Below are 14256 nucleotides of genomic sequence, written 5' to 3'. Positions count from 1 at the left end.
ACATTCTTCAAATCTAAGATTGGATGCCAGAAGTAATGTAGTTTTCCACATGCCTTTAATATTCATCTCTTAGATAATTAATAGAAATAAATAAAATGGTTCAAACTACAAAGCACTATAATACCAGCGATAGAATACTAAAACATTTAAATACTTAAAACTAATTAACTAAATTATAAAATTACTTCATGAATAAAATACTAAACAACTAAATGCAAATTTATAAGATTCTAATATTAGGAAAGCATTGGAGCATGATGGCACAGTGGTTAAAATGCAGTATTGCAAACTGACCCTGCCCATTAACAGGAATTTGATCCTGAGTGGCTCAAGGTTGATTCCGCCTTCCATCCTTTTGAGGTTGGTAAAATGGGAACCCAGATTGTTGGGGCAATATGCTGACTTCATAAACCACCCAGACAGTGTGTAAAGCATTATGGCGTGGTATTTAAGTCTAAGTGGTATTGCTATTGCTATTTTTCTGCATAAAGTCATGGCAAGGAAAGAAATCACCTAATTCTAAGAACGAGGATTTGAATCCCTAATCCTAGGAACGACCAAACCTATACCATTATTCCTAAACTAAGTTGTTGTTCTTAGTCCGACTCATCATGGACAACTTTCCTCCAAGCCTTCCTATCCTCTACCATCCTCTGGAGTCCATTTAAGCTCACGCCTACTGCTTCAGTGACTCCATACAGCCACCTCATTCTCTGTCATCTCCTTCTTCTTTTGCCCTCAATCTTTCTCAGCATTAGGCTCTTCTCCAGTGCTAAACCAAGTAGAAATAGCTAAGGAAGCTATTAGAGGGCCAACATCCAGATAAAGTAATAGCAGTGAATGACTGCTGCCTGGCAACAGACCAACTTTAAATGAAATTACCAGATTAAAAAGGTTGCATGAAGTAAGATATAATCAATTTGACTAGACCTTTGCCCCTCCCCCAAAGGTTGCCATCTGCTACACCATTTATTATACAATTCAATTTCAGTGAATATAATAAAATACTATCTTATTTCTGAACTCCTTTTCATATGTTTTTAATAAACTTCAGGTCTAAAAATCAGTTATAAAACCAATTATGTGTAGATATTTTATAGTCATATAATGTGTAGATATTTATAGTCATATAAACATTGTGGAATACTAATATTGCAAAATGGAATAAGACTAACTTAAATGTTCTTCTATGTGATTGTTATTTTGATTGAAAAATGTTTTCTAAATGCAATTATTATTAATTGCTATTAATTATTTTGGACTTACTATAAGAATAAATATAATTTAAGAAGATATAATTCTAAGTATCACTTCAAGAGAACACTAATTGACCAACAAAGTTCATTAATTACTTTGAGAAATTTATCAAACCACAATCTAGTCTACAGAGAATTGGCTCTTAAAGCATTCTGGAGAACAGTTAAAACTTTCCATATTTTCTATAATTCTGGAAATGCAGGAACCACCCAATTTTTAAAAATAGACCTGGATTAGCAATTTGTAAATTGCTCTTGTGTTACTTGGATGTTTCCTTGAGCATCATAGCAACTAAATTCATTTGAGAGCAAAGCAAATAGTTAAGAATAAGTAAACTGTTGAATCATCCTTTCATCATCTCTTGATATTCATGCCTTCTCTGTGAATTTTGGAAATAGTAGATTTGCATTTTTTTTTTCATTTTCCTAAATACACCTAGTAACAAGGCAGTGCTGTAATGGTGATATTGGCATCTCTTTCTCACTTCTTTCTTCTTTTAGGAATCCTCAATAGTAGATGCAGAAGTGGCACACCAGATCAAGAATCTTTGAGAAATGTAATTTTCTTGTGTCTGTATTGATGGAAGAAAGGATATGAGTGGGAAAAGAATTTCCTAGTCATAATCGCGGAAGCTGGTGAAATGACAACCTGTGATTTTCAGACTATATACAACTGTTATATAAACACTGCACAGGTGGTTCCCAGTCTCAAGGCTAGAAATGAAACAATCAAATTGTTATTGATAGAGAAAAGAAAAACGAAAAGGCCTAAAATGTAATGTGGAACAAATACATATATAAATTGCTTTATCTACTCACGCTATATTTATGAGCTTGCAATTTCTGAATACGGGGGTAAAATGTTTGGATGACTGAGAGTTAACACTATTTCTGATGCAAAGCCTGACACTGGGGCTGTGTTCTCTCGGACCTTCCTTTGTGTAAGACCATGGAAAGAAAAAGAAGTACATCCTGAGATAACAATGGTATTGATTATTAGAAGCTATGGATTCAGAATTAGACAAAACAGGCTCCAAACCAAAATTTAAAAGGTTTGAGTCTAACTCATTTCCAGGGTAATTTTCAAGCAGAGGTTAAGCATGATTCTTGATTATTAATTAATTAATCCTGATAAAACACAAATATCACTTTCCCCACTTACACAGATCCAGTCAAACTATCCATACATAAATGCAGCTAATAACCAAAGAAGATTCTCTGCAAAATTCTCCTAGTAGCCTTCAAATAAAGGACATTTGACAAGTGGTGGCTGGACTACATTTATTAGATTTTTATATTGCTTAAAATCTACCTGTTATAAAAGTGGCTATTAAAACTAGTGCTTCATAATTTCACTGTGAACTTTTATTTAATTTAGTGGGGAAAAAGGGAGCAAATTTTGATAAATAATGTGAATCAACCCAATAATTTCTATTTCCGAAATTATGATCAGGGAACTATTTTTTCATTTAGTAGCCCAAAATTACTTAGTAATGTTCCACTGGGGAAAGAAGTTAATATATATAATATAATTTCAATTCATTCTAGGAGTCTTTATTAGGTTGACTTGCTCATTCCTTCTGTTACTAATCATGTATCATTTTTTATAAACATAGTCAAGCAAACAGTAAATGACAGAAACAATAACAATCTTACTGTAATGTTGGAAAGGCACCATAATTGCTTTAATACAACAGAAGCTTATATAGATTGACAGTAAACAACATAACATATAGTCCAGTGCTAATTACTCTGTTCATCCAGTTTTCCTGGCATAAAATGAATCATAACCATCTGAGAGGCAAATCAGGTATTTAGTTATTGCTTTGACAAGAGTTGTCAAAGGAAGATTTCTATCTACATAAAATTTGTTTTATTTCTAATAAAATTTGTTTTATTTCTAATAAAAGACTTTTAAGTCCATCTAGCTCCTTAACTTTCCAAAATCAACATTCTAGAACCACTTTTACAGTTTTTCAAAAAGTAAAGCTTTTCTTGTGAATCCTTAAACCTAGTCAAAGCTGCTTTCGTCCAGGACAGAGGGAAAAATCTGCTGGTGAATTACAATAAGAACTTGGGGAAAGTTCTTAATTCCTAAGAAATTAGTAATAAGCAGCTTCCTAAAATGATTAAGAGAGGAAGAGTCTCTTTAAAAGGTGGTGAGTGTGGCTTAGACAAGATTAGACTCTCAAACCCCACTGGAGAATGTCCCCCCCCCACATCTCTTTGCAGGGAGCATCTGTATGGAGTCAACTATGGGTGATCTTTACCTCCTCCTTAGTCTGGAGAAGAATTCCGAAAACCGATCCCTTCATGGCTCCTATTTTGGCCACATTCGTCAGCTCTCCAAAAAGCAGAGCTGTGCTCAGTCTGCCATGGTACGACAGAAGTTGACTTATGTGGGATTCTTAATATAAACAGGCATATCAGAACCAGCCAGCAAAATATTTTGTCCAATCCACATAATGATGATGATGATGATGATGATGATGATGATGATGATGATGATAATAATAATAATAATAATAATAATAATAATAATAATAATAATAATAATAATAATAATATTTTAATTTGTATACCGCCCTTCTCCCGAAGGACTCAGGGCGGTTTACAGCCAAGATAAAAACAGTAAGGACACATACAATACTAAAAACATACATTAAAAAACTTATTAAATTTGGCCCAATTTTTTAAAATACAATCAATCCCGATAAAAATTAATAAAATTAAAACCCATAAAATCAACTAAAAAATTAAAATTCAAGCCAGTCCAGCAAGACGGAATAGATAAGTCTTAAGTTTGCGGCGAAAGGTCTGAAGGTCAGGTAGTTGTCGAAGTCCAGGGGGAAGTTCGTTCCACAGGGTAGGGGCTCCCACAGAGAAGGCCCTTCCCCTGGGGGCCACCAGCCAACATTGTTTGGCTGACGGCACCCTAAGGAGTCCCTCTCTGTGAGAACGCACAGGTCGGTGGGAGGTACCAGACGGCAGTAGACGGTCCCGTAAATATCCCGGTCCTAAGCCATGGAGCACTTTAAAGGTGGTAACCAATACCTTGAAGTGCACTCGGAAGACAACAGGCAGCCAGTGCAGTCTGTGCAGGATAGGTGTTACATGTGAGCTCCAAACCGCTCCCTCTATCACCCGCGCAGCTGCATTCTGGACTAACTGGAGCCTCCGGGTGCTCTTCAATGGGAGCCCCATGTAGAGAGCATTGCAGTAATCCAAGCGAGAGGTAACAAGAGCATGAGTGACCATGCATAGGGCATCCCGGTCAAGGAAGGGGCCCAACTGGCGAATCAGGCGGACTTGATAAAAAGCTCTCCTGGAGACGGCTGTCAAGTGATCTTCAAAAGACAACCGCCCATCCAGGAGAACGCCCAAGTTGCGCACCCTTTAAATAAGGGCCCATGACTTGCCCCCAAAAGTCAGCCGCGGCTGCAGCTGACTGTACCGGGGTGCCGGCATCCACAGCCACTCCGTCTTGGAGGGATTAAGCTTGAGCCTGTTTCTCCCCATCCAGACCCGTACGGCTTCTAGACACCGGGACAGTACTTCGATAGCTTTGTTGGGGTGGCCTGGGGTGGAAAAGTACAGCTGCTTATCATCAGCGTACAGTTGGTATCTCACCCCAAAACCACTGATGATCTCACCCAGCGGCTTCATATAGATGTTGAACAGGAGAGGCAAGAGAATCGACCCCTGTGGCACCCCACACGTGAAGTGCCTCGGGGTTGATCTCTGCCCCTCTGCCAACACCGTCTGTGACCGGTCAGAGAGATAGGAGGAGAACCACTGATAAATGGTGCCTCCCACTCCCAAACTCCCCAGCCGGTGCAGCAGGATACCATGGTTAATGGTATCAAAAGCCGCTGAGAGGTCTAATAGGACCAGGGCAGAGGAATAACCCCTGGCCCTGGCCCTCCATAGATCATCATGACCAAACATGACCAAAGCCGTCTCCGTACTGTATCCGGGTCGAAAGCCAAACTGGAACGGGTCTAGATAGACAGTTTCATCCAGGTATTGGGGTAATTGACGTGCCACCACACTCTCTACAACCTTCGCCACAAAGCGAAGGTTGAAGACCGGATGATAATTTCCTAAAACAGCTGGGTCCAGGGAAGGCTTCTTGAGAAGGGGTCTCACCACCGCCTTCTTCAAGGCAGCCGGAAAAGCCCCCTCCAACAAAGAAGCATTTATAATCCCCCGGAGCCAGCCTCGTGTCACCTCCTGCGTGGCCAGCACCAACCAGGAGGGGCACGGGTCCAGTAAATATGTGGTGGCATTCAACCTCCCCAACAACCTGTCCATGTCCTCGGGAGTCACAGGGTCAAAACTATCCCAAACAGTCTCAACAAGACGAGTCTCGAACCTCTCACCTGGATCTACCCAATTTTGATCCAATCCATCCTGAAGCTGAACGATTTTATCGTATAGATAACCATTAAACTCCTCGGCCCGCCCTTGTAATGGGTCATCCCGCACCTCCTGTTGAAGGAGAGAACGGGTCACCTGAAACAGGGCGGCCGGGTGGTTATCTGCCAATGCAATGAGGGAGGAAACGTAGGAACGCTTCGCTTCCCTCAGTGCCACTAGGTAGGTCCTACTATATGATCTAACTAGTGTCCGGTCAGCTTCCGAATGGCTGGATCTCCAAGCACTCTCTAGGCGTCTTCTCCGGCGTTTCATCTCCCTCAGCTCCTCGGAGAACCAAGGAGCTGGTTGAGACCTACACCGGGTCAGAGGCCGCAAAGGCACGACACGGTCCAAAGCCCCAGCCACGGCCTGTTCCCAGGTTCTTCAGCCGTGCCGCGGGCCAGATCCTCAGGAAACGGCCCAAGCTCCGTCAGGAACCTCTCCAGATCCATCAGGCGCCTGGGACGGAACCAACGCATAAACCAGTGACAGACCAACATTCATATATCTACTTCTAAAGTTCTTTCTCTTCTTTATCTGTAGCACAATTTATCATTTATATGAATGGCAGTTTTAATAAACTGGTAAGTACAGGTAGTCCTCAACTTACAAAAGTTCATTTAGTGATTGTTCAAAGTTAAAATGGCACTGAAAAAAGTGATTTATGACAGTTTTTCACATTTGCGACCTTTGCAGCATCCCCATGGTCACGTGATCAAAATTTGGATGCTCGGCAACTGGTTCATGTTTATGATGGTTACAGGGTTCTAGAGTCATGTGATCAGTTTTTGTGACTTTCTGACAAGCAAAGTCAATGGAGAAACCAGATCCACTTAATAATTATGATGATTCATTTAACAACAGGGACAAGAAAGGTTGTAAAATGGGGCAAGACTCACTTAACAAATGTTTCCTTTAGCAACACAAATTTTGGCCTCAATTGTGGTCACAAGTTGAGGACTACCTGTAGAATGTTTCCAGACTATTAAATAGCTTCAAAACATACATGCAGATTCACTAAATCTTACTCACTGCATTCCTTTGTTGAATATTCCTCATGCATTTACAAATATAATAGTAGTAGTAGTATACAGGAAATGAAAGCAAAAGTTGATAACTATGGAGAATTGCAAACAGGTGGTATAAATCTGTAAGAATGGAGTGAGAGGTACAAGAACTCTGAAGAAATACATATTTTCAAAGACAGTGTGTGTCAAATTAGCATGTGAATGAAATGGATGTAGTTGTAAGAGCCAAGATTCCAAAATCAGTCTGGAAAGATTGATATCAGTCCCACTAGGTAGACCAGACCAGGAAAGCAGTTCCATGGGAAAGCTGAAACTACTTCTATTAAGATTAGTTACAATAGCAGAAACTTGCGAGCCTGATTGGCTGCACCTTCTTCTCCTTCTTATACTCCAGTAAATTAGGGAGCTACTTCCAAATGTAACCTCATTCTCAATTTTAAAAATGCAATGCTTTCTACATATCTCAATGCAAGTTATCTTCCTTACTGTCTAGATCAGGGGTAGTCAACCTTTTTATACCTACCGCCCACTTTTGTATCTCTGTTAGTAGTAAAATTTTCTAACCACCCACTGGTTCCACAGTAATGCTCTGTGTATCGTCGTCTGCGCATGCTTCTCTTGCATCGTGGATTGGGTTTGGGAGGGGGGGGTGCTGGCTACCAGCTCTGTTACAGCTGGGTGGTGTGGGGGGAGATGCACGAGCTATTCTGGGACGAGGTCGCACTATAGCGCCATTTAGTTTCACTTATGTAACGTGAACTAAACTTATGCATGGGCATACAAATAGTATATTTTCAGAAATTTAAATTGTCACGGGGAATTTTATGAAAACCTAATGAAAATGTTTTTAAATAATGCTATGAATTTTTTTTAAAAAGTCAATTAAATTTAAAAAAAAGGAAAGTGCTTCAGTATTGGACAAAACCCCTACCGCCCACCATGAAAGCTGGAACGTCCACTAGTGGGTGGTAGGGATCAGATTGACTACCACTGGTTTAGATTATATTGAAATCTTTGCATGTGTTTTTTTTTTTTTTTTTTTTTTTTTTTATTCAAAAAGTTTTTATTAGTCAAAAAAGGTTTATACAAATACATATCAGGTATGGTAAATTTTCATTTTTCTTATCTAAAATAAGAATTTTACTCAAATTTTTTAACACATACAACAGCCATAAGGCAAGCAGGTGACACGAAGTAGCTAAGTTTGCAAATTTTAAATACGTAATAAAGAAGAGTCAAGAATAAACAGAATATCGTACAAAAGAGAATAAGGAAAACCAACACAATCCCAAATATCTTTATCACTTCCTAGTTTTGGATCTCAGAACTCTGGGTTCAGCCTGACCCAACTCCAGGGCCGCAACAGCGGCAGCCGCTTCAGCCCCATGATCTATAACCTCCCCTTCTTCAATTCCTGGGTCATCTGATTCCAGGAAGGCTTTGTGTTCCTCCACATAGGCCGTAGCCTCCGCAATTGTACTAATTTTTTTCGTAATGCCCTCCCGGAAAATCATCAATCCCTCTGGCATTTGCATGTGTTGATTCCGAACCAAGCTCCCAAATCACTTTTGAGTCCTGAGCACCTAGATGTAGCCACAGTGAAAAATAGTTCTGAACAATAGTAGAATATTAACTGCACTTTTTCTTCAATTCAAAAGCAGTGCTGGAAAACAGAGATTTCCACACTTAAATTTTCATCCTCAAACCCAGAGCAGGAACATTTTAAGCCAAATTTGGTTCCTTTTTGTGGGAATCGAAGTAAGAGGTCTTGGGGAACAAGACCTTATTTATTTATTTATTTATTTATTTATTTATTTATTTATTTGCATTTATATCCTGCCCTTCTCCGAAGACTCAGGGCGGCTTACACTATGTTAAGCAATAGTCTTCATCCATTTGTATATTATATACAAAGTCAACTTATTGCCCCCAAAAATCTGGGTCCTCATTTTACCTACCTTATAAAGGATGGAAGGCTGAGTCAACCTTGGGCCTAGTGGGACTTGAACTTGCAGCAATTGCAAGCAGCTGTGTTAATAACAGACTGTCTTAGCAGTCTGAGCCACCTTGAACTCCTACAGTACTCTGTAAAATCTAGGAGGATGAACTGCAATTTCTGAGTTCATAAATAATCTTCAGCCCTGTTCTGTCTATTAGCTGTTTTTCCTGGCATTTAGTACATGTGTACATGTGTGTTTATTTTCTGTGTTTTTCTTTAATTGTCCTGCAACAACAGAATATGTTTTTCTGGGCACCTTAAAAGTACAAATAATAAATAAAAATGTAATTTTAAAAAAATTGACTGCATTCTCTTCTTTCAACTTAACATCAAATGGAAACATGTCACCAGAGATTTCTGCACCTCCATAGCAAATGCTGAAAATTCAAGTTTTACAATTCCACAGAATTGCTCTAGCATGACCTTGACCAAAGACAACTTACTGGCAACTAAAGCTAGTAAAAGCTCCATTTTTCTTTTAGACTTAGAAAGCCCCGACAAACTCAGAAAAAGACAAATTTAAGTGTTCCTCATTCATATCTGTCTTCAGAACAATCAGAGTCTTATGGACTTCAGTAGTTTTCTAAATCCAATAAATAAATAAATCCTATATCGATGAAAGGCTCTTCACGTAGGTATCTTTTACATAAAACCATGAAAATGAATCCAATTATGAAGAAATACAGCTTTTCGAACATATTGGTGAACATAAAGAAAATGAAGATACTATCAGCAAAGCTTATACCATATTTCCAAATGATAATTATGGAAACAATCATCACTAATCTTCTCTATATCGTTTCACATAGACAGTTGCAAATTTAACATATCTATCTCATAGTTGGGCTTTTATGTGAAGTTATACTCATATCTATCACAGTAGCAAATAATTGCATCCATTGTTCCATTAGCTGAGACCATTAAGTTTCATGTTTCACCATTGAGATCCAGATATTTATAAGAAAACATTATGAGTGGTAAATGCTACTATTACTTACCACACTAAGTCCTAGAAGCTCTCTGCAATAATAGTCCATGTTCCTCTTTTCTAAATTATCCAGATAATGTTGAAGACGAGTATAAGTATAAGGGTAGCAGTAAGCAAATTGATATATGTCATCTTCTCGGTCAAAACAAAAAGCAAATGACATAACATAATTCTTTCTGTGATCAGGACAGCGATAATAATACACATTTCGGGGTGGAAGTCTCTGCCTGAAAAATAAAAAAAGACAAAGTAACTATCAGGGAGAATACACACACACACACACATATATTGACATGCAACAATAAAGACAAATGGAAACAAGATAATGACACCCAGAAATTTGATGAGCTCAAACTTTGTGCAAGTCCTGTATATATTTCATGTATGTTATTAAGAAGACTAATAATTAAAAAGAGACTATCAGACAAAGGCTATGCCTTTTGGAAGAACTTATTAAGTCTATTTTTAAATACTTGGTTACGGTTTTGAAAAGTTCCTTTCTATTTCCCCAATCACAAAAAGACTTTATGACATAAAGTCATCTAATATATTCAAGTCTGGTACAAAGAGAACGTTCCCCACAGATCCATGATTTGATTTACCAGCCTTGTCTCATTGAAATTAATGTCATGTAAGAGAATGGAAATGGAAAAAGCAGTTGTCATAGTGTAAAATTGAGTACAGAACAAGACGAAATATGTCCTAAACTATATCATATAGTCATGATGAAAATTTATGGGAATATCGGAAAATTCAACTTATTTAAGGTAAAATAAAAAAATTCTTCCAAAATTATATTGCTTTATACCCTTGCTAAATAAGCCATTTCGATGTGCTTTATTAAATAGCTGTAAAAAGACAGTAAAATAGCTGTAAAAAAACTTGATATTTCTTGAAACAATATGTTGAAACTGTACAGAAATCAATTATTGGATGATTAAAAAAGGTCACAGCAGGAAGATGAGCAAAGGTACATTTTTCAGAAATGAAATTTGTATGAGAGCACCTTGTATTGGACAGCATATTTAAATCTGTACCAGAATTCAGGATAATTATATATGGCCATCTTGGGTGTATGAGTCAAAATTGATTGGAATTATAAGCTTTCAGCTTTTATCTGCCTGGACAGACTCCACAAGACTCTTGGTAATCAAATACAACAAATTCTCCAGCCCTCTGGCAAAAGAATACTATTATCCTATAGGCACTAGCTTATTCAATTAAGCAATATAATAAACAGGTCCTCTGTAATGGTTTTATCAGGAGTTCACTACAATCAGGCAATGATGGTGAAGAAAATATAATACGATTTGCAGAACACAGCAATACTAATGTCTTTTGCAGTAATGAGTCCAAAAGAAAAAAGAAAAAGAAAAGGCAACTTCAGAAGATCAGTTTTGGCCTTTTATTGTTAATGTGAAATGGAAACAAGACATTTCCCATTGTAGAAATGACATATTTTATAATTAGACACAGTTAAGAACCATCCAAAGCAAAACCAAAATCTTCCTGACAAAATACAATAAAAGAGACTGCAATGCTGCTCAATGGAGATGAAATAAAATCCATTTCCCCTTGTTATTGCTCTGGCTCAGCAACCCAAAAAGATGAGAGGGTTAATTATTTATTATATTCGGAAGTGCAGTCTATTATACGCCCTCTAATTTTCTCATTATTATTTTGGATCATAGAGACAAAAGGATTGTGGAAATTAATTTTCTGCGTAGGTAATAGTAGCTATATGTATATGTGTCCAAGACGAAGAGAAAGAGGAAAAAAGAGAAAAAGAGTTCTGATATTTAAGGCCTATCCTGTCTATCATTCTGTTCTCACAGTAACCACCCAAATGCTCTTGGAGAGTTCGTAAACAAAGAGCACAAGGGTTTCACTTGATACTGGAAATATATTGAGTTTTCACCATAACCATCCTCTAACAAAAAAAGGACAGGGAAAAATGATTGGTAATAACCAGCAGATATGGATAAAAAAAAAGTCTTATCCAGATGTGCTGGTTATTGCCAATCATTTTTCCCTGTCCAGAACAAAAGCTCAATTTATTCCATCAACATTGCCTATGAAGAATTGCCATCAACGTTGCCTATGAAGAATTCTGAGTATCACTTAGTACAACCGTGTCACCAATAAGGAAATTTTGCTGCAGACTGGATCCAGGAAGTTGGATCCATTTTTAATGCGCCTAGTTGGCCATGTTTTTCACTTGCCAGAATATGATAACTGAAAAATGCTGTATGATGGGAGCTGCCAGAGAGAAAGTGAAGGTGGGGTAGATCACGCAAAACTTGGGGTCAGACATTAAAAGATGAATTACTGACAGTGGACAACTGGGATGGTGCCAAAGATGCCACTACAGATAAGATTCATTGGAAGAAACTTCATGTGAACGAAACCAATGATAATGATGATGATGACAACGATGACTAATCAAAAACCTCTGGGGTTTCTAAAGGCAAAACGTGAATGTAATTGCTGCCTGTGATACCGTATTCTAAGTACTCCAACTAGCAATTAGCATTACTCATTCAGTGCTAACAGGTCTGTGAAATGTCTTTCTAACCAAATTTAAGAATACTATCAAATGGAGTGTCAAATGTGTGGGAAGCTTGTCACCATCCCAGCAGGGGAAAGCCAGTATTTGGGGCAATAGAAAATGTCCAGGGGGACTATCAAACAATCAGTGGAAAAAGCAGGGAATCCATTTGATTCTCCCATAGACCTGAAGCCAGTTTGGTCTGGTTCAGGCAAACTGGTAGTGGTTTGGACCTGCGGATGGGCCCTCCCAACTGCCCTGGTGCTATGCCGTCCTATTTAGCAACATATTCTAAGTCGCATGCATCCATGCAAGCTGCGCACACGAGCTCACATTTTCGGTGTGTGGCAAACCAGTGGTAAAATTATGTGAAACCCACCTCTGAGTATTGTTCTTGCCTTAATATACTATCAAATACTTCTAGGTGGACTTCAAATCAAACAGAGTGCACCTCAACAATCATTAGAAGTTTAACTGCGACTTTGTATTACCTCATTTCTAAAACAATCTCTTGTCTTCCTTTCACCGTCTTCCCTTTTCTTCCCTACCAACAATGCCTGTATTAAAATTAGATTGGGGTAGAAAGGATTTTTCCATTCAGACACCAAGAGCTGAGCCCGGCTCAATGACAGTTCAATGAATTATATGTCATATGTCTGATGAGATGTACTAAAAACTACAAAAGCTTATGCAATTGTACGTCTGTTAGTTTTAAAGGTGGCACAAAGCTCTTTGTTGTTTTTTATACTATTAGTTTTACAACCAGTGATTTCTACAAGAGAAAATTCTCCCTTAAGAGGTATAAACCTCTATTCACAGAAAAGGTTTATTTTAAAAGCTCTTCAGTCTCAGTATAACTACAATGGAACTCTAGAGGGTTAATCTATTCTTACTGTCATTTTTAAGGATAATCTGTTTCCAAGTCAAATGTAGGAGACAGGGTACTACAATACCAACAACAAAAGCCTAATCAGATTGAGCCTAATCAAATTGTGAATTTTAAAAAAGGAAAGCAGAAAGACAGAGAAACAAAAGAGACATGGCACACTAGTTATGGCCAGTGAAGTTTTTGATTAAACAAAGACATTGTTCAGTTCTTGTATTAACCTCTGTGTCCTAGACATATCATTGTTTACACTTTCCCTCTTTAAGTTCTACGCCTGCTGGAAAAGGACACCCACACACTGTGGCAGCAGCTGCTTCTATTAATTTAAAGCTATTACAAAAATTAAAATTAAACCCAATTACTTTGGCTGGTTTATAGTCAGAGAACGGCTTAGTCTGATTGTTCCCTCTGGTTATGGACAAAATAATATTACTACCTATAGGCAGCTGCCAGTAGAATACTAATGCATATTAGACCAGCAGGGACAGGTTCAGAATACAAAACACAACAAAATTGTGCATTTTTGAGCAGAGACTTTATATAAAACACACGCAGACACAAACACAGATACACATACACACAACCATCTTGTCACAGACTTGCAGAAATGCCCAAACTTTTTATTATAACAGTTACACAGTCTGTGACAGCTAAAGTTAGGAAATCACACTGGAGAATATTTATTATGGCAGAAAATTTCCTGGAAGCATATGGCTAGAAATACTCCAAGGTAACAGATACTGTTCTAAGACTACTTATTTAATCAGAGGAATTCCAAATTCTATTAAGCATTTGACATTTCATTGATTTCAGAGTATTGCTAGAGAGAAGGGAATTTAATACATTATGTACCCTTGTTTTGGCTAGTTGGCTTGCAAAAATGATTAGAAAGTTTGCTCTCCTTTTTCTTCCTTTTAATAAAGAACAACAGGCAAAGCAGCAGGTTTTTTTTAAATCCAAGCAATTGTACCTCCTGAATGGATTTTAATAACAAGGAACATCACTTTGTATATTTCCCCAAAATTTTAACATGCAACCCAGCTGGAATTAATAAGGTACATTGATTTAATAATTATTAATTTTGGCAAGCCAATGTAGGACAAAAGATATAGATAGAGCCACCCTCCACTGC

The 14256-nt window shown here is 37.9% G+C and overlaps 1 protein-coding gene across 1 annotated transcript in view; it reads right to left on the bottom strand.

The window, feature by feature from the left end:
- AGBL4 (AGBL carboxypeptidase 4) overlaps window positions 1–14256 on the bottom strand; it is a 950336-nt gene that overhangs the window by 627617 nt on the left and 308463 nt on the right. Inside the window, exon 5 of the mRNA XM_058175448.1 lies at window positions 9701–9917. Coding sequence (XP_058031431.1) covers window positions 9701–9917 — 217 coding nt within the window. The remainder of the gene's footprint in view (window positions 1–9700; window positions 9918–14256) is intronic.

This window comes from Ahaetulla prasina, chromosome 3, assembly GCF_028640845.1.
Source record: "Ahaetulla prasina isolate Xishuangbanna chromosome 3, ASM2864084v1, whole genome shotgun sequence".
Classification (NCBI taxonomy): domain Eukaryota; kingdom Metazoa; phylum Chordata; class Lepidosauria; order Squamata; family Colubridae; genus Ahaetulla; species Ahaetulla prasina.
The sequence above is the reverse complement of the archived record's forward strand: the minus strand, read 5'-3'. Positions and strand labels throughout refer to the sequence as shown.